The sequence below is a fragment of the Aspergillus vadensis genome (assembly GCF_003184925.1).
Source record: "Aspergillus vadensis CBS 113365 unplaced genomic scaffold BO88scaffold_26, whole genome shotgun sequence".
Taxonomy (NCBI): Eukaryota; Fungi; Ascomycota; class Eurotiomycetes; order Eurotiales; family Aspergillaceae; genus Aspergillus; species Aspergillus vadensis.
In genome coordinates this window covers 311,664-336,797 of record NW_020292064.1, presented here as the reverse complement: position 1 = coordinate 336,797, position 25,134 = coordinate 311,664, and the positions used below count along the sequence as shown (strand labels likewise).

The following is a 25,134-nucleotide window of genomic DNA, read 5'->3' as shown; positions in this document are numbered from 1 at the left end:
GATATGGGTTTGCGACAAAAAAATACCAGATCAACCGGACAATTGAAAACGAATAAATGACCCTTCACTTTTTTTTTTTTTCTCTCCCGCCTTGAATTCTTTGGATGGCGGCGGAAAGAAAGGCTCCAGCACGGGCCAATTTTCGAAGGTCCAGCGCGCCATTAGTGCCGGGCGGTGAGGCGCGGCAGCGGCAAGAGAACCGTGCCTGGCATTAATTATTGCATTGGTTTGCCATGGAGATCTTTGGATGATCAGGCGTTTATCGGGGGTGGTCTCTCATTCTCCTTGCTCCCATAGCCATGTCTCTGAGGAGGGCATGTCTAAGCTACCGTCATAGATCTTCTTTCAACCCATCTTTAGCTTCCCAGTAGGGATACCCGCCGCCATGGCTCAGAACTGGCATCCGGCCGTTCAGGTCGTCATCAACGGCCATCCTCAAGCGCAAGCTCATGCCCCCAGCGGGCAGGCTCGCCGCTGGCAAAGGCCGTTGGCTGTGGAGGAGGCGTTGCAGTACTCTCCCATGTCCAGCTCACCGATCTTCGGTTTAGGTCAGACTGAGATAAACCCTTTCTGTGAACAGAGTGAACTTTAGCTAACTGATTGACTTGTCTCCTTAAGACTGCATCCTACGCCCGGACGTCGGTCGACCCCCCAATACGACCTCCATTAATCACATCCTCCAGTCCGGCCGTACAGCATTAAGTCAGCTCAATGGCGAAATCCAATCGGGACGGGATGAGTCGAATCGCTTGGAGACATCTCGGGAATACTTGCAGCAGTTGTTGGATGGTGATCAGTTGACCGAATTGTGAGCCTCATTAATGCTTCATCCTTATATCATATGCTCACCTATCCCGGTAGCAAGTTCAAGCTACCGACAAGCTCGATCAGCGCTCAGCAATCACCTTCCACCGCGGCCAACGACCATGTCGCCAGCAGCAACAAGCTTGGCTCATTTGCGAAGATGATGTTGGATGCTACGGATATTGCTTTTCGATGTAGGGCTTTATCGCTTTACATAGGCTTCAGAAGTGAACTGACAATGTACAGATCCTACGCCTGATGATATAGAACCGCCGCATAAGCCTACTTCCTATAATGAAAAGCAACCTTCCGTCGCACATAGACCTGCACCCACACCCTCATCCCGACCGAGTCAACAGACAAGCCAACTGTCGGTAGTGATCCCCGTCAAACCACTGCCACACCATATAGATGAACACGGCATGTCGAAGAAGAGAAAGCTCAATACTGATGGGGGCGAGAATCTTACGGCCATCCGACTGAAAGACCAAAAGGAAGAGGCAGACGCTGCCCTAGTCAAGTTGCAGGACATGCTTCATGAGATCTTCGAGTCCGAGGATCAGCTCGACCCTAGTACATCCTCCGGTGCGGCTGCTGAACAAACAAACGTGGTTTTCACTACACCTCATGCACTCGAGGTGAACGGACCTATCCTTTCGTCCGATGCCCATACGCGACTACAGAAGGCAATCAAGAAAGTGGTTGGGTACAATCGACTCCAGGATATCCCATCAGACTACCTTAACAGGATCCAGAAGCTTTGTGAAAAGCCAATCATTGCTGCCCAATCGCCGGATCTGAGAATAGACGATCCCTCGAACGAGTCTGAAACACAGGATTGGTTAAGAAAATTGGATGACATGCAAAATGCTCTTCTTGCTATTGGGAGTCTTCTACAAACGATGTCTGGGACCCAGACGGAACGAGATCTTTGTCCAGAGGATTTGATTGAGGCCATACCGAATGTTTTTAACCAAGTCTTTGATCACTGTATCATCCCGGCTGCCCAGGCACGTCCTGGAGGAAAGGATGCGAAGTATTTTGAGTTCTTCTCTGCTCAGAAACGGGTTCTTGGTTCATTAATCCAGCAAAGCAAAAAAGTACTTGCTCTCTTCGCAGATTTCCTCTCGCGGATTGACGTCTCAGAAGGAACAGTCACCGCCGCAGAGTTCTTCGCAGCTAAGTTAATATTCGTCGAGAACTCTCACACGGAGAAGGACTCTACTGTCGGTGTCCAAAAATACGAGTCGGTTCGACGTGGAGCCATGGATGTACTGGCCAAGATTTTCTCCAAGTATCCCGCCCAGCGCCCATACATCCTGGACGAAATCCTTGTATCACTCGAAAAGCTTCCATCTACCCGGCAGAGTGCCAGGCAGTTCAAACTTGCCGACGGCAAGAACATCCAACTTCTGACTGCATTGGTCATGCAACTGGTGCAGACGACTGCTTTGGACGTTCCCAACTCAAGGGCGTCTCGAATGAGGCGCAAGCCACCTGGATCGGCCGAAGATGAGGACGATGACGAGATGCTTGGTGATAGCCAGGGAGTAGATGATGACCAATCGAACATGTCCATGGAGCAGCTTGCGACGAAGGTTAACCGTCTGCATGATAACGCAGTACGCAGTGCCCAGTATATTGTCAAATTTATCGTTCAACGAGCGATGACATCTACCAAAACCGGCGATCAGCCCTATCGAAATATTTTCGACCTTTTTACCGAAGACCTGATCAGCGTCCTAGGTTCCACAGATTGGCCGGCTGCGGAATTGCTCCTCCGTATTATGGCCTCTCACATGGTTGGTATCGCCGAACAGGACAAGAGTTCTGCGACGGCGAAAAGCATGGCTCTTGAGCTTCTAGGGTGGATGGGCTCTGCCATCTCTGATCTTATAGTGACTGCTCAGCATCTGCTGCCTGCCATGGAGGAGTCTGATAGCGATCTCAGCGAATCTCTCAAACAGCTATTTGAAGAGTATTCGAGCCGTGCTCTGCATCCACAAGACCTCGTTGTCGCCGAAGGCCCTTATCGGATGACTCTCGAGTATTTCATTCAGGATCGCAGTGTAGACAACTGGCAGCTTGCCAGTGCTCGCGGATTCTATCTTACCCAGTGGTCCAAAACCTTCTGTTCCGTTTACTATAACTCTGAAGACAAGGACGAAGTCATGTACGACGACGCGACTGAAGACCTGGTTTCACTTTTCTCCAATCTTTTCTCTGACCCATTATGGCTCGAGACGCACAGGTGAGTACGTTTTGTTAAGGCCCACGGCACCTTACTGATTCGTTTTCAGGCAATTCAACACCGTGCCTACGGCACATGGCAAGTTCGCATACATCCTGACTGTCTTGAACTCAGGGTTCTGCAAGGCTTTCGACACGATTCTCAAAGTTCTGCTCAACTCGATTGCCAGTGACCAGGCCAAAGTTCGGAGTCGTAGCTTGAAGAGTGTAATCTACATGCTTGAGAAGGATCCAAGTCTTCTCGATAGAGATGCTTCGGTCATGCGAGTAATTCTCCGCTGCGCCACTGACGCATCTCCAATGGTCCGCGATTCCGCGTTGTCCTTGATCGCAAAATGCATTGCATTGAAGCCGAAGCTGGAAGAGGACGGTTGTCGGGCTATCTTGACCTGCGCCGCTGATCCGACTGCCGGTGTACGGAAGCGCTGCATCGGACTGTTGAAGGATATCTACCTCAATACGTCGCGTACTGAGCTGAAGCTTGCGATAATGGATAGCTTTCTGCAACGGACGGGCGACTTGGAAGATAGTGTGGCGACTTTGGCGCGACAAACATTCGAGGAGATCTGGCTCACTCCCTTCCACGGACTCATCGACTCTGCTCAGGATGGCCCGAAACTCAAGGTCGGTCTTGATGAGAGGGTGACACTCATAGTCAGTCTGGTTCAGCGAAGTGAAACAGCGCTCGACACCTTGAACAACTGTCTTAAGAAGGTTCTATCCGAAACCTCCAAGACAGCGTCTTTGAACTTTAAAGTATGCAAAGCAATGGTCTCTACAATGTTCGAGAAGCTGGTCGAAGGTACCGATTCGACGAAGGAATTCCAGCAAGCGCTTTTGCAAACGATCACCGTTTTTGCAAAGGCCAACGCAAAGTTGTTCCGGCCTGACCAACTGGAGACTTTGCATCCTTACATTGGACACCTGGCCACGGCAGAGGATCTTTTCCTTTTCCGCTCGGTGGTAGTCATCTACCGATGCGTATTGCCTTATTTGTCGTCCGCCCACAATACCCTGCTGAGGGAGGTCCAGAACGATCTATTCAAGAGCGTTGCAAAGCTTGCTCGCTCAGAGCTTAACGAAGTGATGGCGTGCCTCTGGACTATCAACGGAGTTTTGCACAATACTGACCGGTTGGTGAAGTTAACCATTTCCGTGCTGAAACCGATACAGCACTACAAAAACATAGATCTTTCGGATAGTGCAAACGCGGCAGTCTTAGCCAGAGCCAAAAGCTACATTCGCATTGCAGGCTGTGTTGGCAGACACTGCGATCTTGAAAAGTACGAGCCGCATTTCAAGAATGCTTTCCCGTCGTGGGGCGGGGGCTCAGTGGCTGGTCTAATGGTGGATGCCATTATACCCTTCACCGTTCAGAAACAACCGCTTGAATTGAGAATCATGTCACTGGAGAGTTTGGGATCGATTTGCCAGTCCTGGCCAGGCCAATTCAGTCGTGATAACCCAAGGCAAATTCTGTCTATGGTGTTTAAGGAAGATAATCCGAGTCTGCAAAACATTGTGCTAAGGTCATTCTCGGAATTCTTCGCAATGCACGAAGGCAAGGCCGAGAAGACTGTGCTACCTGCTGCTGAGATCGCCGAGCAGGAGAGCGCCACGCGACTAGGAGGGTCTTTGAAGGCCAGCGACAACGATGGTGCCGCTGCTTTGATTGCCCAGCACTTTTTGCGGAGCATGCTTCGGGTTGCACAATCGCGGCAAGACTCGTACGCCCTGACTGCCATTGAGCTGATTGCTAGTATCAACCGTCAAGGATTGGTTCACCCTAAGGAATGTGCTGGCGTCCTTGTCTCGTTGGAGACATCAACTGTTCCAGCGATTGCGAAGGTTGCCTTTGATACTCACAAGATGCTTCACCAGCAGTACGAGTCGATGTTCGAAAGAGAATACATGCGTGCTGTTCAGGAAGCTTTCTACTACCAGCGCGATGTGGTCGGAGATCCCAGTGGTGCATCAAGCCGCCCGTACATTGCCAAACTTGCGCCGCTGTTTGATATTATCAAAATCAGCAACAGTCGCTATCAGAGAAAGTTTCTCTCGAACTTGTGCTCGAAAGTCGATTTTGAACTGAAAAAGCTTGAAGCCATTGGTGACCCGCCCGAGCATCTCTTATTATCACGGTTTGTGGCGCAGAACCTCGCGTTCTTCGATTACAACCAACTTGCCGAACTCGTACCGACAATCGGCTGCATGGAACGCATTGTGTCTGCGACTGGGACAGTTGTCGCCCACTCGATCGAGACCGACATCTTTACTGCTAAGGCGGAGCCCACTACCGTGGAGGGAATGCCTGCTCCTGCACCAGAGGGTTCAGGAAATTTGGCGCCCTTGCAGCAGTATAATCCCGCTACCCTGCGGCTTTTAGCTACTGCTGCTGCATCCCTTTCCATGCTCTGGGAAGCACGGACCTATCTCCGCCGCTTATATGGTGTCACAGCGAACGCACGCGTTAAAGAGGCCAAAGCTGCATCAAAGGAGCTCAGCAAGTCAGCCACGAAGGTCCACGGCGTGACTGGTGACAAATTTTGGGATGCTATCGCTCGGAATATGAACGCCTTGAGCAGTGAGCAGAGCATGATCGATAAGTGCCGCGAGTTTGCAACTTTGCTTAACATCGACGACGAATTCAAGGTTGGAGGTGATGAAGATGCCGAGGGGGACAATCTGGACGCGGCCACCGACATGGATGACCCGGCAGCCGGTTGGGGCACAGCTGGTGGACCCCGGCCGGGGAAGCGCAAGAACTCCATGTCCGGACAGAGTCCTGTCAAGCGTCCCCGGGGCCGAAAGCCTGGCTCTGGCAAGAAACGGGCCAGTACGGAGCCAGGAGCAGAAGAGTCGGACTGGAATTAGAAGAGGTGCCGAGACCGTTGATCGGGTTGGCACCATGACCCGTGTATTTTTGGCTGTCTATTATCTACTTATCTACCCAAGAGGATGCATTTATGGGATCGGAACTGGCGTTCGGAATGCCGACGAGGTATTACTTACAACGGTGGGTGGGAGGCGTACTGACATCATTATTATTATATCTTTTTCTTTCCTATGTGTGATGAGATGACCATATTCTTAAATACCATATGCCTAGTAACTAGATGAAATTAAATAAACAAACAATGAGAACAGACAAACAATAGACGGTGTATAACTACCTAATTCTGTATAACATTTCCGATCGAGCAAATGGCGCCAAGCCGGGCCCTGCAGGCCGAGCGGGTCCAAGTGGGCTTGGCCAGATGACGTCGAGGTGCAGTGGTTTCAAAGTGTTGTTCTTCCTCCTTGAATCTTCCCTCTTCTTCTCGCAGTCGGTGTGTCTCTTTCGCTATTCTTTTCCACAGCTACTTTCGTGTCATTCTTCGTTGTTACTTTCCTCCTTTCCTCTTTCCCGTGCCATTGGGTCTCTTCGCGGGTCGATTGTCTCCAGCCTGGCCCCTTCGCAGTGACCGCTCGTTCCTCCTGTCAGCTTAGACGCCATGAGCGCGGCGCTGCTCCGGAGTCGTCCGGACCCTCATGCCTTGAAAAGAATAGCCCTTCTATCTCGTCGCTATCAGTCTTCGAAGTCTCCAGCATCAGCAGGCCTCGCTGCCTCCCGAACCCGGTTACCTCATCGCACCGCAACAGCTCAATGCTTGGCGTCGCGTGCCTTTTTCAACCCCCAATACACCGTCCGGCATAACTCTACAACCCCTGAAGCCAGCGAACCTGCTCGGAAGTCCTCCTTCCGCAATGCCCTTTTCAAGTCCTTTGCCTACTGCGGCTTCTTCATTGTCATGAGCGGCGCTGCCGTCGTGGCGTTCTTCATCTACGATGCAACAACCTACCGCGAATACTCGAGTGCGGAAGACATTCCCGTCTCGGAATTGGCGCTAAATCCTCGGCGCGGTGGACCTAAGAACCTCCCCATCGCGGAGGTTTTGCTTGGAGATAGTGATTCGGAGGCAAAGCTGGAGCAGAAGGACAAGCCCCGTCTGGTCATCCTGGGTACCGGTTGGGGTAGCATCGCACTTCTGAAGCATCTCAACCCCGGCGACTACCATGTCACGGTCGTGTCACCTACCAACTACTTCCTGTTCACTCCGATGTTGCCATCTGCGACAGTGGGAACTTTGGGGTTGAGGTCGCTTGTCGAGCCTGTTCGTCGGATCGTGCAGCGGGTGCACGGACATTTCCTCAAGGGTGAGGCGCAGGACGTTGACTTTTCCGAGAAGTTGGTCGAGGTGTCTCAACTCGATGCCAATGGCAAGGAACAGAGGTTCTATTTGCCTTATGATAAGCTAGTCATCGGTGTTGGTACGTTCGAAACTGTGTTTCCTTCCGTTGGAGTTATAGTCCGTGAAACTAATTCTCCGATCTATAGGTTGTGTTACCAACCCTCACGGCGTTAAGGGTCTCGACAACTGCCACTTCCTGAAGTCGATCGACGATGCCCGGAAGATTAAGAACAGGGTTTTGGAGAACATGGAACTTGCCTGCCTGCCCACGACTAGTGATGATGAGCGCAAACGTCTCTTGTCCTTTGTTGTTTGCGGTGGAGGCCCGACGGGTGTTGAGTTCGCCGCGGAGCTGTTCGATCTGCTCAACGAGGACCTTCTTTACTCCTTCCCTAAGATCCTTCGGAACGAGATCTCCGTGCACATTATCCAGAGCCGTAGTCACATTCTGAACACCTACGACGAAGCGCTCTCTCGCTATGCTGAGGTCAGTTCAGGGTCCCCATCCGTCGCTTTGCAAAAGTTATCATTTACTGACTGACCGCACAGTCCCGTTTCGCTCGCGACCACGTCGACGTATTGACGAATGCCAGAGTGGCGGAGGTCCGCGACGACCGAGTCCTCTTCACGCAAGAGGAAGATGGCAAGCGCATCCTGAAGGAGATCCCCATGGGCTTCTGCCTGTGGTCCACGGGTGTCGGTACGTAACTTCACCTCCCACTTATTTCACAGAAACACTCATGCCTATGACAGCCCGCGCCGATCTCTGCAAGCGTCTCTCCGACAAGCTTGAATCCCAGAACAACAAGCACGCCCTCGAAACCGACTCTCACCTTCGTCTCATCGGCGCACCTCTCGGTGACGTCTACGCCATTGGTGACTGCTCCACCGTCCAGAACAACCTCGCCGGCAACATCATGTCCTTCCTCCGCACCATCGCCTGGGAGAAGGGCAAGGATCCCGAGAAGCTGCACCTGACCTTCCGCGAATGGCGCGAAGTAGCAACTCGCATCCGCAAGCGTTTCCCTCAAGCCTCGAACCACCTCCGCCGTCTGGACAAGCTCTTCGAGCAATACGACAAGGACCAGTCCGGTACTCTTGAGTTCGGCGAACTTTCCGAACTCCTGCACCAGATCGACACGAAGCTCACTTCCCTGCCTGCCACTGCGCAGCGCGCGAACCAGCAGGGCGAGTACCTCGGCCGCAAGTTGACTAAGATTGCGGCGGCGCTGCCGGGTTTGCAGGCCAACCAGATCGATCATGGTGATCTGGACGAGGCATGCTACAAGGCTTTCAAGTACAAGCACTTGGGAAGTCTGGCATACATCAGTAACGCTGCTATCTTTGACTTTGGCGGTTTGAACTTTAGCGGCGGTGTCCTGGCGATGTACCTCTGGCGCAGTGTTTACTTCGCCGAGAGTGTCAGCTTTAGAACGAGGTGTATGTTGGCCATGGATTGGGCCAAGCGGTCGTTGTTTGGAAGAGGTAAGTTGTTAATTCCTTCGATTCCACCCATTCGTTTTTGCTTTATAGTATCAAATTGCTAATGGGTTGCTTAGATCTCATGAGCTTTTAAATGTGCTTTTCTTATGTCCATCTTCAGCGGTGATGCGCATTTGATATCCTGATCGATTGCTGTCACCGGACTGAGGGTCATGTATCATCATGGCCTGCAGTCATCACACTGCCACCATTTCTATATCTTCTACTTATGTCCTATGAATAGCTACTTAGTAAATAGCAGAAATATTTCTTTTTCTTATATAGCATTGAGTGTCACTGCTTAAGCCTATATGGATCTAGTGACAATCGTAGAATTAGCATGAAGACGTTGGTTCGTCTCCGCACTTATCTGCAAATGAGATCACCAACCATGCATTCCTGGGGAATATGTTTCCATGACCAAACATCATAAGCCCAGTACGGAATAGCATTGAGCATGCTGCTTTTTCTTCGGTTTAACTAGAATGGTATATACCCATCATAATAATCCGTAACAGATGATCCCAACTTAGTTAGATAAAATGAACAATGATATTCCAATTGTTATACCAAAAGAATTAGATTCCTGCCCACCTTATTGTATTTAGTGTCCTGGCACAAGCGCTAATATCTGCTGTCACGAATGTGTTGGTGGTGCGGCATTGGGTTTTATAGATCGTGGTCACTCTTTTATTGGATATTGCTGTTAGTATAGCTGTGGATATTCTCTGTCATGGAAGGGATTCTTGCATATTAGTTAGATGATACTAGAAGTCATGCAGCCGGAAAACTTATCAGCTGATGTTGTATAGTCCGGCGGAGTATCAGTTTATGAAGGTAATACTATAGAAAACTAATATCTTAGTATGGTATTATTATTTAACTGATTAAAACTAATATACCGGGTATCAAGGGCTTTATATTCTTCCGGATTTTTCTGATTTATTCTTGTGTAAGGGTGATTGAACAGTAAAGTTATATTACTTATTCCAGGGTATTATATTCTGCTTTCTAACTCTTATTTTGACCCTGTGCAGACTTTATACTTATTACCTAGAATAATTTTGACTTTGGTATTACTTTAGTCTTTCTTATATTATCTTTTAGTAGTAGAGATATGATATTAGGATCTTTCACTTGAGTATTATACTACATGAGTAAGGTTAAACCCTGCTGCTTCTAATATTGTATATTGTAATAAATGATTACTTATGCATTACTTAGTAGATACGTTACTATATAGGAAGATGTGGCGGATATCAGAATACACCTACCCCCGTACAAGAATGATTCAGAAAAACCGGGCGTACTTACTGTGGGCACGGTGGATGGCTAAGTGTCCCTTGTTGGAACCTTCAGTTCATCATTCCTTCAACCAATGGAAATAAAAGTAGATAAATGACTTCGTCATCGAACTCCTGGATTTATGCTTCATTGCTTGCATTAGATTAGCCAGTCAAACAATGGCTTCGTAGGAGACATAGGTAAAGTACTTATCTAGCCCTAAACAATAGAGGCAAGAAGTTATTAGGATAGCACTGAGCATATTCTTATAAACTTCAGTAATCATTATCATCCTCATCACCATCACCACCACTACGCTATCCGACCAGTACTACTACTAGCTTCCCAACGCTATGGGATAACATTAACTGTTGGTAGATTTTGGTTTGTCCGCCTATAGCACCACCACCAGCAGCTGCTGCTTCTATAAGGACCACCATTACAACTGAATGTCTGGCTAAACTTCTCAGATTAGACATTTAGTCCCTCAACTTCTACCTGACCCTACAATAGTGAGACCATAGTTACTTAGTCTGATAGGGTTGATCAATCTTCAAAGCCCAATCAGCCCTACCAAGAAACCCCACTTGCCCAATGTACCTTTGCTTGTGGCGAAGCCGGGATTCGAATCAATCATATTGCTTTTCTTTGTACTGCATTAGTGTAACAAGTACACTTGCGAGAATTCCTTTCGCCTTGTCTGTGTCCAATGTCTGCTTTACTTGAAAAGGAGCAATGAAACGCTTATAGCATCATAGCTGAGGAGAGCTGACACTTCAAGGAGTGCTGATCAGAGACAGTGATGAGAAGTGACTGTATGGAGGCATAAGTTAAATATTGATGTTCATTGCCTTTGCCTTATACTTAGACCGTTCAGTGCTTGCTTTTTGATCTTCAAAGATGGTTCAAGATACTCCAGAGCTGGGATTGGTCTTGTTTCGGTTCAGCTCCTGCTTGCTTTTTCCCGAGACATCCCTTTTGGGCATACTATGTATACCATGAGGTCATCGCTAACTAGATTTAGGTAGTACTATTGGTATACTACTACCGCGTAGTGTATTACCGTAGCCAGTAACATCCACTTATACAGCCGCGGAGCTTCTATTGTAGTAGTAGGCAATGAAGTACTTCATCCATATTCTTCGTCTATATAAAGACACCACTGCCCTCCCAAGTCTACAACGCATACTATTCATCTTCTCACCATCCTACAAACATCTAAAGCTTTCAGTCAACCAATCATTCATAATGAAGCTCTTTTCAATTATCTCTACCGCTTTTCTTATTACTGCAGTAGCAGCCATCCCTTCGACCAACGAAGCCGAACACCGTGATATTCATCAAGGCATGAAGCGAGAGGAGGAAGACAACAGGAGATACATAGTGTGAAACCATTCAACGAACCTTTGCGTGTTATTTGTGTTTTACATATAAGTTATCACTGTCATTTCTGACCTTCAACTCTAATCGCATCAATGTTGTTGATCGTGTGACTGATATCTGATACTACTAGTGTTCAACCGATGAATCTGACCGTTGTTGTGACATCTGTATACTCGAGTCTCAGACTGGTTGGAATATACCAACTTGCTGCACCAACTGTGGATGTACGAAGAACTTTTGATGGTGGTGGTGGTGTGTGAGTGTTATGGTCTGTGGGTTTCATGCCTTGACATAGGTTTTCCCTTATCAGATGAGATAGGTTTCTCTATGTTGTAATGTGAAAACAAGGGCTTTAATAGACCTGGATGTCATGTATAACTGAGTAGTGTATGCTACATTGAACTACTGTTGAACGAGGACTGGTTAGCTTATAGATAAGCAATGAGTAGTAAGGAATATCGAACATCATTATATCTTGACTAGATTAGGCCTCAAGTCTTAGTACCTTACAATGATGCACTATTTAACAGGATAGTCTTACAGAGTAAATGTTTCCCGAGCTGAGAAACTCCTGGGGGCTGTGGTTGTCCTTCTTCATCGCCACGGTTTGAGGGTGTTTTTGTATAGATTGGTTTTGTCTCTACTGGAGTAGTCGTACTTGTGTACATAAGCTCTTATAAAAACCAACCAGGAATTGTTGTCTTGTAGAATTATCCAATAGACCAGAAAATTAGATAGATATCGGCTCCAACCCCCCCGTCAAAATCGTATCCTTTCTCTGATCCGCATGTGTCGCCTTGAAAACCTCATACTTCCTATCATGCCAATTCGTCGCCGTCACCAACTCCCCATTACTATCCACAAACGTGGCACTGTTCGATGGCCGCAAGAAATACGCAATGGTATACCGATCAACCGTCTGTCCCTTCGCAGGGACCACACGATGGAGACAAGAGCGTAGCTTCTTCTGCGAAAGGAACCGCAGAGAATCACCAACATTGATCACGGCGCATCCGCGACGGGGTTCGACGAACTTCCATTGCTCTTCTTTTTGGCCCTGGTCTGCGGCGGATAGAACCTGTAGTCCCCATTGGTCGGTGAAGAGGACGGTGATACTGCCGATATCGGTGTGCTTGTTGTGTCCGATCTGGTGGGATTCGAGGTCGGGTTCTTGGTATGGGTATTTGAGGAGGACGAGGGTTGAGTTGGAGTCTTCCTTGTCTTGGTGGAAGGTCTCGAGGGCTGAAGACTTGTCGAGGCCTAGTTGAGAGGATAGGCAAATTAGAAGGCGGAGGGCGATTTGGTTGCATGCTTCGAGGTAGGATTCGAACATTCCTTTGCGGACTTGGAGGTAGGGTGGAGGGTTTGTTGCTCCTTTTTTGATGCCCATGTGAGAGACCTGTTGTGTGTAGGTGTTAGCTAGTGATCATGGGTATGAAAAGGGTCGGGATGTACCTTCAGAGTCTCGTAGGCGTCTCTGGTATTCTCGCGAACACCCGCAAAGATTCCAGTTGGTTTGTAACTAGACAGTGGGAAGAACATGTCAGTCAAAAGCCCCATTGACAAAGACTTGTGATGCTTACCCATCTGTATAGTTTGACGAGAGTACTTCTTGCTTCACCTCATCAGGTTGACCAAACCACTCGCGCATGAAGTCATACATTTCATCCACCTTCTGGAGAACAGCAGGGTTTTCTTCTCCATCTGTCATGTCAAGGTAGAAGAACCCTTCATGAATACACGCCTCGAGGAGTCTTCCAACTTCCTTGGGATCACCACTCTGCAGAGCACTGTATCTGATGGTTCTCAGAGGTGCAATTGGAAGGTCTGCTGCTGGCAGTGAAGGTCCATCTTGAACAGAGCCCATTTTGACAGCGTAGGTAGAGATGTTCTAAGAGAAGTTTTTCTGACTTGGTGGAATTGGTTTAATGATGATACGAGAGTTGTTCTCATTCCAAACAATGCTCCTGATAGCATAGGGCCCTTTTATAACCCTCATTCTTGCCATCGCTCACGGGAACCGCATGAAGATGGCAGGACGAAGCCTAGATGGCGACATCTTCATTCCTTGCCTCATTAGCAATTGCAATTAGGTAAAAGTTGCTGAGAGAAGGGAAGCGAGACCACGAGAAAGAATGTCTCGCTAGTATTCGTCAAAGTGTTGTCTCTGCAATGCATACTACTCGAGACCTGTAGCTACGAATCCCTCAAGCTGACCTACTAGGGTAGTTGCAGAATTGCCACAGTACTGCAGAGGATATCCAACCAGATCTTCTGAGTATTTTCAGCTACATGCAGGTTGCAATGCTTCTCCGAGACACAGGTGGGGTGCAAGGTGGCTAGCTGGATGAGCTTAGACCTCGGGGTCTGACCTTGAAGAAATAGACTAATGCACCAGGAAGACGCAAGCGAGATTGTTCCTGAGCATAAAGAGGGGTAAGTTACCCCTCTCAATTTGACTCGCCACCCAATCTTCAAGCTGAACACGAGAACCGAAAAAAAAAAAAAGGAAAGAAAACAATATGGCTGACATCAAGGGATCGGAAAAAGCTTCCGCGCTGTCTGACTTCCGCGTGCTCTCTTTCGACTGCTACGGCACACTGGTAGACTGGGAAAGCGGCTTCATCAAAGCCCTTCAACCACTCCTCTCACAAATCCCAGACACTCATCCGCTCAAATCATCTACCCCTGAGATCCTCTCTGTTTTTCAAAAGATCAAAGCGCAGATCTTCAAAGCGCAGCCCATCCTGCTTTACAGCAAACTCCTCCAACAAGCCTACATTGCGCTTGCGCAGTCCCTGAGGGGCACCGGCGACCCCGATCCCAGCAGCACCTCGATTGAAGCTGAGAGATTTGCAGCGAGCATCCAGAATTGGGAGGCATTTCCCGATACTCGTGATGCTCTGCAGCGCCTGGGGCGGCACTTTCGCTTGGTGATCCTTTCCAATGTCGACAACGTATCCTTCGGCAGGACCCTGCAAGGACCACTAGAAGGGGTCAATTTCGATGCGGTCTATACTGCGGAAGACATCGGGTCGTACAAGCCCGATCATGGCAACTTTGCATACATGTTCTCGCGTCTGCATGCAGACTTTGGAGTCCAGGAGGAGGAGGTGCTGCATGTGGCGCAAAGTTTAGTTAATGATCATGTTCCTGCTAAGGAGCTGGGCATCACGTCGGCGTGGATTACGAGAGGGAAGGAGGGCCAGAAGGGGATGGGAGGGACCTTGCAGGATCTGAGGGAGAAGGTTGCCTTTTCGTGGAAATTCGCGGATTTGAATGAGCTGGCTTCGGCCGTGGAGATGGAACGACAGAGCTAAGACGTTGGCGGACTAGTCGTTGTGGTTGTTGTAAAGATGCATTATTAATGCTACCAATTGGACATGGCCACGAGATCTGGATTAGTTTAGTCGAAGGCGCAAATCTTCAGCTGAAATCCCTTGCCATTATTGTGCAAATAGTGCTCTACGCGATGTTACCTTGCAATATAGTACATCGCCTACTTCTTATATCTAAGCACCCCACATACCCATTAGTGCTGCTGTTGGAACCAATAACTTATGGGGTAATGAGACACCGAGTGATCAACAGATAAAGCGGAGTACTATCTCTGCAATGCTACCTCACTAACACCACATCTACCACAGATCATATCGAATTATGCATGCATGCTGCGAAACTAAGACTGGGGGTTGGTCAAATTCGAAATGCTGTGAGACGCGATCACACCATTTTTGCCACAAGATTAATTAAACATGCAGACATGCTGTGATACTCCGAGGGAAGGAAAAGAAACAAAGCGCAAAAAGGTCACAAAGCTGACGGGGTTGAATCTTGAAAGGATGTAGGTGAGTCAACAGCCGGACGCTTTCCCAGATAAAAAGGAAGTCCTATCTAATCATATCTCATCTAATCTCATCAGCACAGCAGAAGCAAAATACCATTGACTTATTCTACTTCCCTTATACCAATCTTAATATTATTACATCCAAGAACATGACACGAGGACCTACCAAGAGATCTGTCCGGATCGCCGGCTGTGCCGGAGGAAACACCGATCGCTGGGATGCAATCAAATCCTTTGCCAGTGACCCCAGCATAGATGCTATCATCGGAGACTGGCTATCTGAGTCCAACATGGTTGGAACGGCAGCGATCAAGGCGCGAGATCTCACGGAAGAGAACGAGCAGAATCGCTCCAAGGGCGCCTATGCTAAAGAGTTCCTGCAATGCTTCGAGCCTGCCATTGCAGACTTAAGCGCTCATGGAATAAAGCTCGTGGTCAATGCGGGAGCATCAGATACAGAGCTCCTTGCAATTGAGTGTCAGAAGCTTGTCCAGCGGAGTGGACATGGTCATCTGCGCATTGCGTGGATTGAAGGTGACGATGTGACGAATATTTTACTTGAACAGAGAAAGAAGGGCGACGAAGACTATCCCATTCGACTTTCAGGTAAATCGTTATCGGAGGTCGATCCCAATTTTGTATTTGCGCAATGTTATCTTGGAGGTTGGGGCATTGCGAAGGCTTTGGCTGAAGGTGCGGATATTGTCATTTGTGGGAGAGTTTCGGATGCTTCTCCTGTGGTTGGTGTTGCAGCGTAAGTTTTCCACAGTCGAGATTATTTTTTCTTTCGGACTGATCAAGATATTTCGGTTCTGACACAACTGTAGGTGGTGGCATGAATGGTCTGAGAACAACTATGATGAACTTGCGCGAGCTTTGATTGCTGGTCATCTTATCGAATGCTCTGGGTATGCCACTGGTATGTCCAGCATCAATTTTTGCCTCCATTCAGCATCCAACTAACACCTCAAAGGCGGTAACTTCACCGGATTCAAGTCGCTCTTGAAAGCAGGAAAGCATCTCAATCTCGGATTTCCCATCGCAGAGATCGAAGCCAACGGCGAGTTCACAATCGCCAAGGAGAAAAACACCGGAGGATGCGTGACAGTCGAATCCTTGACGTCGCAACTCATATATGAAATCCAAGGCCCATGGTATCTCAACTCCGACGTCGTTGCTGACCTGACAGGAGTGAACCTCGAACAAATTGCCCCAGAACAAGTCCGGGTAACAGGCATTGTGGGCATGCCACCTCCCCCGACGACCAAACTAGGGTTCACCACTTTCGGAGGATATCAGGCCGAATTCCACGCATTTATGACGGGTCTTGATATTGATGAAAAGTGTAGGTGGACCGAAGAACAGATCCGAGAGGCAATCGGTGAGGATATCCACCGGTTCACTGAACTGAGATTCCATCGTATTGGGTCCCCGTCCCTCGACACTACCTGCCAGGATCATGCAACAGTGATGTTCCGTGTCTTTGCGCAGACTAAAGACCCGGAGATCTTGCGGACGGATGTACCTAGAGGTTTGTTCAGATGGTGCATGTCGACGTTTCTTTCTAGTTGTCCGGTCGGTTACCCTACTTTATCACTTAATATTACTGTGGCTAAGATCTTATAGGCCCTCACCCCCAGCAACGACCCCCGACAAGTCCATGCAAAGCCTTACTACAACTACAACACGGGACTCATTCCTCAATCAGTCCTAAAGCATAGAGTTCACCTTCTCGCAACCGATCCAAAGAAAATCATCACAATCCACCCACCCAGCGTGACCCAAACATATGGCACCCAGCCCTCCCACGAAACAGAAAACCCGGTTGACATCTCTGCCTTCGGAGAGACAGTCAAAGCCCCCCTGGGCTCCGTCGTCTATGGTAGAGCCGGCGACAAAGGAGCCAACTGCAACGTGGGCTTTTACGTGAAACACCAAGATGAATGGGATTGGCTTAGAACGTTCCTCACGACGGACAAGATCAAGGAGCTGCTGGGACCCATTGAGTATTCAGGGAACCAAATTGACCGATTCGAGATTCCTGGTGTCAGAGTGGTGCATTTCTTGCTTTATGATCATCTTGATCGGGGGTATAATTCGTCTTCGAGTTGTGATGTCCTGGGGAAGAATACGTGCGAGTTTTTGCGGTCGAAGACGGTTGATGTTCCCAAGGTGTTTTTGCAACGTTATTAGTTTGCTTTCAGCTGGTGCAGTATGCTGTAGTTGCTTATGATGGGGTTTATGTCATGTTGTTCAAGTTATTCGGACTTTTGAGGGAATTTTTTGGAAGAATTTATTGGTAGTATCTGAACAGTTGATGTTCACTCTCTGAACACGGGATAGTCTTCTTCCTCGAAGATATTGGCTACTACTACTATAACATACCTGAAAAGAATTTGAATAGTGTGATGTAGTGACAGGGTTGAATGGTACTGCTAGTAAATAGATCCATCCTTTTCCTCCCAGTTATAGTCAGTTGAAATAGAACAATGCCGTTTATAGACAGCTCGGTCGATATATATTTATTGGTCCTACTGGCAGCTGTCGGCACATCGCTCAAATAAGAAGTGTATCTACTGATTAAACTAGCAAATTCGTTCCTAGCATAGGATTAGTAGCTACTGTTCGATTTGTGGAACAGGATAAAGTCAACTTATGTACACGGCGCTTCATGGAGTTCTTTATATCCGCGTAGTATATGCCACGGAAGGCTAGAGACGGCGGATGGGAGCTTTTCGAGGCTTTCCTGAATAGAAATCTACAATTGACTGCTTCTGAATAAACGAAATCACCGTGCTGTCAAGTATATACGATTGACAGTGTAGCGACTGTTTAGCATTTCCAATCATGGTGGTATGATGTTGATTTGTTCCGTGCCCCAACCCATGGCTTGACATTGCTGCAGGGTAGGCAACTGCAACGTGGTTAACTACCAGGTAACCATGGGTTTGTTACGAATAAGCCAATTGAAGAACCAGTTGGGTCTGTTTCGATTGCTAAAATTCAATCCGTTCCGCACACAAAACCGTCGGCAGAAACCAAATGTCAAGTCATAAGACGTTAATGTATCTCCATATTGAACCGTAGATGTTACAAGAGAGCCGTTGAATTTGACACCAGCTGGTAGCCTGCACCCAAGCGCCGTGCTCAATGGTGAACAGAGAAATTCGAGTGTGGTGATACGTGAAATGGAAATATTAGGTACCAGGTGATCGCAGATCGAATCCTGGATTTATGAGATCATGGGGTCGATATCCCCATTATTGGTCATTACGGTGTCGTTAGAGCCATTGTGGCTAGCACTGGTCGAACTGGCCAAGGGATTACTGTTGTGGGTGTTGGGGTTATCGCCCAGTCCGAGGTCCAGCTTCTCGGGTATATCCTTCTTAGCCTCCCGGGCTTTCTGTTCGGCCCACGCGCGCAATTTGACCAAGTTGCGTAGCCGGGCCTCTTTACGAGCGCCTTGATTCAGCAGGATGGCTTCGTTGACGCGGTTGGCTATGTCCTTACGAAGGTCGGGGTGTAGTAAAGGGGCAAGTGACGGGGACAGGCTATCCATCGGGAAGATCAAGAGCGCAAGAGTCCTCTCAAGGTCCTCAAGGAACTGTGGGTTGGTGGGTGCCCGCGGTGCGAGTTGCGAGGTCGCGAACTCGAGGGCAGGGCTGATGTCGCCATCGGGGGAAGAGGTGCATGAGCGAATCAACTCCACCAGCTGCAGTCGCAGCAAGGCGAAATGTAAAGGGGCATTTTCATCTAGGATCTAAGCCGGTCAAGTCAGCAAAAAGCTATGAAATGAATGTGATGACAAGTAACGGCATGTTTATGTCTTGCTGCTCATACTGAGGACTGAAGATGTTTGTTTATCAACAAACCCCAAAAGGGATGTTCTGAGTGGTGCATGAAACGTCGTATAATCCTTGCAACGAGGGTGGGTGGGAAGGGGTTGACATAGACGGATTGTCTTACCTGTGGGTTGAGCTCATTGATCTTCTCAATGGCAACTTGGATGTTCCCAGAATGAATCGCAGTACGAATGTCAACTCGTTCCTGAATCGACTCGATATCTGCTCTGGGTTGGATATTGGCCTCTAGTGCGAATTTCTTCGCAGCAGCTGGGTAGCCGTTGGTAATTAGGTAATCCATGACTAGATAATTGATATCACTTTAAGAGGACAGTCAGCATTTGAAGTCCATCTGGCAAATTTGTGGATGACAAGGCAAAAGTTAAACGAAGGGTTCAGAAACACAAGTCAATTTATTCTCCTCAGTTGTTTTTCAGAGAGATTCCCAACTTGATTTCAAGGTACATCATGCAATCGTGGCGCGCGACGGAAAGGTGGGGTAAATCACTCACGTTTTGGATGGTTTCACCTCCTCGACCTTCCGTTCGAACTGATGCCATGTTGGCGTCGTCGAGGAAGAGGGAGACATCTGCTTCCCGTTAAAACCAGGCAACCACGCGGCACACACGGCATGTCAGGACGCATACGTAATTGGCAGAGGACATGGTGAAGAGCTTAGTGGATGCGAAATTTCGCAGTAGGATGTCAAGTGACCTGATAGCGAGCAAGAGGCCGTCTGTGAAGATGGAAAGCTTCGCAGACGGGAGCCATTAGGATGCTCGGGGCAGAAGAGTGAGTGAAGAGAAGGAGAGAAGAAGAAAAAGAAACGGCGGGAAGGAAGAGCTCTCTTTAAAGGAAGAAAAAGCGGCGGGTGTTAGGTCACGTTCACCAGCTAAGCCTAAAGCCGCAAGCGAAGGTCACGTCCCCTCCTAGTCCCAATTGGGGCAAGCGCCGATCACTTGGTCCCTTTTGGAATTGGAGTGTATCGCCGAAGTCTCTCTTATCGGTTCCAAAGCTTGTGTCGTCGGCGCTTCTTTGCTGCTGGGGTCCTAACTGAATTTTGCTTTTGTCCTCCCCGGTTATGATCAGGCCGGCCTGTCACTAGTTCCCTTCGTTTCGGCAGGTCAGCTCTTCGGTGAGGGTCGGCAAGATGCAGTCAATCTCCCCTGTATACTCGTCCGCGACAGACAGGCGCTACTCTCCACCATGGGCGGATTTGAGTATTATCGGTATCGCAGGCAGCTCCGGCTCCGGCAAGACCTCGGTGGCCATGGAGATTGTGAAATCCCTGAATCTTCCCTGGGTTGTGATTCTCGTAATGGTATATGCGACCGCTTTCATAATTGTTTAGCCTAATAAATCCTTCCACTTCGTGTTCTCTAACGGCGGTGTGGTATAGGACTCCTTCTACAAGAGCTTGTCCCCAGAGGATCATGCCAGAGCCCACCGCAATCAATATGACTTTGACTGCCCGGAGTCTCTGGACTTTGATGTCCTGGTCCGAACGCTAAGGGATTTGAAGCAAGGGTATGGCATATGAGTATCTTGTTGTAGTTTCTGGTGGGGCACGTGCCATATATGGAAGCTGACAGAGTTTCTTCAAACTGTCTAGAAAGAAAGCAGATATCCCCATTTACTCGTTTGCAGAACACCAGCGTCAGCCTGAAACGAGTACCCTGTATTCCCCTCGCGTATTGATCCTGGAGGGTATTTTGGCCTTGCATGACCCGAGGATTATGGAGCTTCTAGATGTCAAGGTAAGCTTCGCCCGTCCCTTAGATCTGAACCGTCGCTCATGTTATCTAAATAGATCTTTGTTGAAGCAGACATGGATGTCTGTCTTGGGCGCAGAAGTCAGTTACCCTACTACTCAACCTTTTGGTACTGCTCTAACGGAGACAAATCTAGTCATGCGCGATGTTCGTGAGAGAGGAAGAGACGTCGAAGGAATCGTCAAGCAGTGGTTCACTTATGTGAAGCCCTCATATAAGCAATACGTTGAACCTCAGCGAGCTGTCTCTGGTATGTACGACTTCTCCATAAGCTGAATCAGGTCTGACAAGCTCCAGACATCATCATTCCCCGTGGTATCGAAAACCGAACGGCCATTGGTAAGAGTGTCTGCTCCTTCCCCCTTGGATCCTCACACTAATTCCAACTTAAGAAATGGTTGTGCAACATATTCAGCGCAAGCTTGATGAGAAGTCAGAGAAGCATAATGCAGAGCTCAACCGGCTTGGTCTCATCGCCTCGGAAGAGCAACTATCTTCTAACGTCTTGATGATGCCCCAAACACCGCAATTTGTTGGCATGAACACCATCCTCCAGGATCCGGCAACGGAACAAGTTGACTTTGTGTTCTACTTTGACCGACTTGCCGCTTTACTGATCGAGAAGTGAGTCAACCTGGGCGTCGCTGTACTCTGCGCACATTGCATGAGTTTGTCAACTCATAACTTACATGTTATTACTGCACAGGGCTTTGGATATGACCAACTACGTATCACAAGCAGTGGATACACCTCAATCGACCAGCTATGAGGGCTTGAACCAAGCTGGTGTAGTGTCTGCCGTCGCAATCCTTCGCGGAGGCTCTTGCCTCGAGACCGCGCTCAAGCGCACCATACCTGACTGCATCACCGGTCGTGTGCTGATCCAAACCAATGAAAAGAACGAAGAACCCGAGCTTCACTACCTTAAGCTCCCTCCCAATATTGAGAACCACGAGAACGTCATGCTCCTCGACCCTCAGATGTCCAGTGGAGGTGCTGCTCTAATGGCGGTCCGTGTCATGATTGACCACGGTGTCCAAGAGGACAAGATTATTTTCGTGACCTGCGCTGCAGGAAAGATCGGACTGAAGCGACTGACTACAGTGTTCCCTGGAATTAAGGTTATAGTTGGTCGCATTGAGGAAGAGCGCGAACCTCGGTGGATTGAAAAGAGATATTTCGGCTGTTGAGTTACGGTCAGGATCTAAGCCTGGAGTACATGAGCTGTGGAAATAGGCCTATATATATGCATCTCACTACATATACATGATATAATGAAAAAAAATTTCTATAAAACACAATTTGAGCATGTGCAGCCACTAAAGCAGACGACGGAGTTAACCTGAACCTTCGGAGAAACGCACGGACCACATCCAAGGCTCGCCGAAGAATCTTTGGTTCCGCCGCCAAAAAATTATCCATGATCATCACTTTTTCAGCAATCACCTCAAACCAGACGATCCACTTTTCTTCTATTACCAGAGAGTATTAAACTTTTTATTCTATACACACCTATCAAAACAATACTTCATTGCCGACAGGCGTGCCACCATGCCTGACCACAAAAAGAAAGGCAAGAAGGCCGGCGCCGCCAAAATTGACTCCGGCTCCGTGATCAGTATGTACCCTACCATCAATCCCTTCTAATCTCTCAAAGCGAGAATGTAACGCATAACTAACCTACTCTCTTTGCTGCAACTAGCCGATCCTAGATTCGCCAACATCCAAACCGACCCTCGCTACCGTCTCCCCAGCAAACGCCAAACCCATGTTAAGCTCGACAAGCGTTTTGCGCACATGTTGCGCGACAAGGATTTCTCCCGGAACGCCGCAGTCGACAGGTACGGCCGGAAGCTCGCCAGCGACGACACCAAGAAACAGCTCGAGCGATTCTACCAGCTGGACGAGGATGCGCAGGAGGGAGAGGAAGATGATGAAGAAGGCGAGGAGGAGGAAGACGATGGCCTCGAAGATGCCAGTGTTGCAGATGACGAGGAGGTGCTTAGAGAGCTGAGAAAGGCAGAGTCGTACGACCCGGCGAGAGATGGAGGATTCGACGAGTCTTCGTCCTCAGAGGAGGAAAGCTCCGACGAGGAAGATGAGGACGAAGAGGAGTTTGAAGGGTTTGGCGAGGAGCTGGAATATCCTGATAAGCAGCGGGCGGATGTGCCTACTGGCGATGTTACGGATCGCATTGCGGTGGTGAATTTGGATTGGGACAATATCCGCGCGGAGGATTTGATGGCTGTTTTCTCCAGTTTTGCGCCGACTGGTGGGAGGGTCTTGAAGGTCGCTGTTTATCCCAGTGAGTTTGGCAAGGAGAGGATGGAGAGGGAGGAGACGGAGGGGCCGCCTAGAGAGATCTTTGCGTCGAAGAAGGGTAGTGACTCCGAGGATGAGGATGAACTCGATTCTGATGAGGAGGAAGAGAAGATCAAGCAATCTATGCTGAAGGAGGATAAAGGCGAGGAGTTCAACTCGACACAGCTACGGAAGTATCAAATGGAGCGCCTACGTTACTTCTATGCTATCTTGACTTTCTCGTCTAGGGACGTGGCAAAGCACGTTTACGATTCCGTCGATGGTGCTGAGTACTTGTCTAGCGCCAACTTCTTCGACCTCCGCTTTGTGCCTGAGGACACTGACTTCTCTGACGATACGCCCCGCGACGAGTGCACACGCATCCCCGATGGGTACCAGCCGAACGAGTTCGTTACCGATGCGCTGCAGCACAGCAAGGTCAAGCTGACCTGGGATATGGAGGATAAGTCGCGCAAGGAAGCTCAGGCTCGGGCCTTCCGGGGTAGTCGCAAGGATATCGACGAGAACGACCTGAAGGCTTATCTGGCTAGTGATAGCTCCGATGATGAGGAGGATGAGGGTGGCGTGGAGATTGTTGATACTACGCGCGGGGATGGGGAGACAAAGAAGGTGTCTAAGAAGGAGGAAGAGAAGCAACGTCTCCGAGCTCTACTTGGTCTTGGTGCAGAGCCTACGCCTTCGTCCAAGTCCGATGGTCCTGTTGGTGAGATGGAGGTTACCTTCACTTCCGGTCTGGCTGGTGGTCCCAAGGGCGACAGCATCTTCGAGAACGAGCCTGAGAAGGATGAGACTACGATTGAAAAGTACATTCGCAAGGAACGTGAGAGAAAGAAGCGCAGAAAGGAGAAGCTTAAGGCCACCAAGCGTGGTGAGGATGGTGAGCAGGAGGACGAGGTCGCTGATGCCTCGGATGCTAAGGAACAGCCCCAGGAGGACGACTTGGGCTTTGACGACCCCTTCTTCGACGACCCTAGTGGCAAGGCTACTGCTGCTGCTCGTCGCAAGGAAGAGAAGCGCAAGAAGCGGGAGGAGCGTGCAGCGGAGGAAGCTGCGGCCGCAGCCAAGCGGGCGGAGCTGGAGCTGCTCATGATTGACGACAACAACAAGCCTGGCATCAAGCACTTCGATATGAACGAGATTGAAAAGGCGGAGAAACAAGCTCGCAAGAAGAACAAGAAGGGCAAGAGTAAGGGCAAGCAAGTTGAAGCTCCCAAGGACGACTTTGAGATGGAAGTCACCGATCCTCGTTTCGCTCGACTCTACGAGAGCCACGAGTTTGCCATCGATCCCACCAACCCCCGATTCAAGGCGACTTCGGGTATGAAGGCTCTGTTGGAGGAGGGTCGCAAGCGACGCAGGGATCGGGATGATCATGCAGACGAGGAGGATGCTCCTCGTGAACAAAAGAAGAAGCAGAAGAAGAGTGCGTCCAAGGAGGGCGGATCGGATGATCTGAAGAAGCTCGTCGAGAAGGTGAAGCAAAAGACCAAGCGCAACTGAGTGGCTTGTACTATATTTAGTTGACTACCTACTACCCCTACTACTACTTCTCAGATATCATGAAAGCGTCATCACTGGGATGAAGATGCAGATACCATTGGCTAAAAGGGTCTTGTGTTTAATTTGAGAGATTTTGAGCGTCTGCCTATGATCTGGACGGCAATGTCATTGTTTGTTCCTTGTGTACCCCTGCGCTGTAGCTTGCCGTATTATTATTCGACCTATCGCTGTGGTTCTCATTAGTCCAAGCTACTTTCCCCCCTGATTTCACCATGTATAACCCATGACGGGCGTAGGCGAGTCATAACAGACAATGTATAGATCCGGCATTCACGGAGGAAATCCTGGTAAATCAGAGTCGGGTTGAGGGGCGTTGGAATCCCGACTGGCGCAGATTCCCGCCCAAACGCTGCCTA

The 25,134-nt window shown here is 49.0% G+C and overlaps 8 protein-coding genes across 8 annotated transcripts; 6 read left to right on the top strand and 2 right to left on the bottom strand.

Moving 5' to 3' along the window:
- The first annotated feature begins 252 nt into the window (after positions 1-252).
- On the top strand, positions 253-6,199 carry BO88DRAFT_407860 (putative sister chromatid cohesion protein Mis4). The gene is made up of 5 exons (XM_025707555.1): positions 253-548; positions 619-808; positions 862-998; positions 1,051-3,055; positions 3,105-6,199. The coding sequence occupies exons 1-5, from the start codon at positions 386-388 to the stop codon at positions 5,926-5,928; spliced, it is 5,319 nt and encodes a 1,772-aa protein (XP_025559030.1). The 5' UTR covers positions 253-385; the 3' UTR covers positions 5,929-6,199.
- A 171-nt stretch (positions 6,200-6,370) lies between these two features.
- On the top strand, positions 6,371-9,048 carry BO88DRAFT_407859 (putative NADH-ubiquinone oxidoreductase 64 kDa subunit). The gene is made up of 5 exons (XM_025707554.1): positions 6,371-7,365; positions 7,433-7,773; positions 7,836-7,986; positions 8,040-8,771; positions 8,846-9,048. Exons 1-5 carry the CDS (start codon positions 6,549-6,551, stop codon positions 8,860-8,862), a joined length of 2,058 nt encoding a protein of 685 aa, XP_025559029.1. The 5' UTR covers positions 6,371-6,548; the 3' UTR covers positions 8,863-9,048.
- A 3,117-nt stretch (positions 9,049-12,165) lies between these two features.
- On the bottom strand, positions 12,166-13,324 carry BO88DRAFT_471606 (gibberellin 20-oxidase family protein; the record flags this gene model as incomplete). Its single annotated transcript, XM_025711704.1, has 3 exons — positions 13,019-13,324; positions 12,891-12,957; positions 12,166-12,834 (listed from the first exon to the last, which is right to left on the bottom strand). Exons 1-3 carry the CDS (start codon positions 13,300-13,302, stop codon positions 12,166-12,168), a joined length of 1,020 nt encoding a protein of 339 aa, XP_025559028.1. The 5' UTR covers positions 13,303-13,324.
- A 597-nt stretch (positions 13,325-13,921) lies between these two features.
- On the top strand, positions 13,922-14,755 carry BO88DRAFT_438180 (HAD-superfamily hydrolase; the record flags this gene model as incomplete). Its single annotated transcript, XM_025709660.1, has 1 exon — positions 13,922-14,755. Exon 1 carries the CDS (start codon positions 13,958-13,960, stop codon positions 14,753-14,755), a length of 798 nt encoding a protein of 265 aa, XP_025559027.1. The 5' UTR covers positions 13,922-13,957.
- A 676-nt stretch (positions 14,756-15,431) lies between these two features.
- BO88DRAFT_428896 (acyclic terpene utilization AtuA family protein) lies at positions 15,432-17,475 on the top strand (the record flags this gene model as incomplete). Its single annotated transcript, XM_025709109.1, has 4 exons — positions 15,432-16,036; positions 16,110-16,201; positions 16,256-16,803; positions 16,909-17,475. 4 exons carry the CDS (start codon positions 15,432-15,434, stop codon positions 17,473-17,475), a joined length of 1,812 nt encoding a protein of 603 aa, XP_025559026.1.
- Positions 17,476-18,022: 547 nt separating this feature from the next.
- BO88DRAFT_407857 (uncharacterized protein) lies at positions 18,023-19,798 on the bottom strand. The gene is made up of 3 exons (XM_025707553.1): positions 19,772-19,798; positions 19,249-19,713; positions 18,023-19,042 (listed from the first exon to the last, which is right to left on the bottom strand). The coding sequence occupies exons 2-3, from the start codon at positions 19,423-19,425 to the stop codon at positions 18,515-18,517; spliced, it is 705 nt and encodes a 234-aa protein (XP_025559025.1). The 5' UTR covers positions 19,426-19,713; positions 19,772-19,798; the 3' UTR covers positions 18,023-18,514.
- A 338-nt stretch (positions 19,799-20,136) lies between these two features.
- Positions 20,137-22,172, top strand: BO88DRAFT_407855 (uridine kinase family protein). The gene is made up of 8 exons (XM_025707552.1): positions 20,137-20,445; positions 20,524-20,651; positions 20,737-20,881; positions 20,935-20,977; positions 21,033-21,146; positions 21,194-21,235; positions 21,289-21,520; positions 21,603-22,172. Exons 1-8 carry the CDS (start codon positions 20,275-20,277, stop codon positions 22,084-22,086), a joined length of 1,359 nt encoding a protein of 452 aa, XP_025559024.1. The 5' UTR covers positions 20,137-20,274; the 3' UTR covers positions 22,087-22,172.
- Positions 22,173-22,324: 152 nt separating this feature from the next.
- On the top strand, positions 22,325-25,001 carry BO88DRAFT_395787 (pre-rRNA-processing protein ESF1). The gene is made up of 2 exons (XM_025705203.1): positions 22,325-22,514; positions 22,599-25,001. The coding sequence occupies exons 1-2, from the start codon at positions 22,448-22,450 to the stop codon at positions 24,716-24,718; spliced, it is 2,187 nt and encodes a 728-aa protein (XP_025559023.1). The 5' UTR covers positions 22,325-22,447; the 3' UTR covers positions 24,719-25,001.
- Positions 25,002-25,134: the final 133 nt, after the last annotated feature.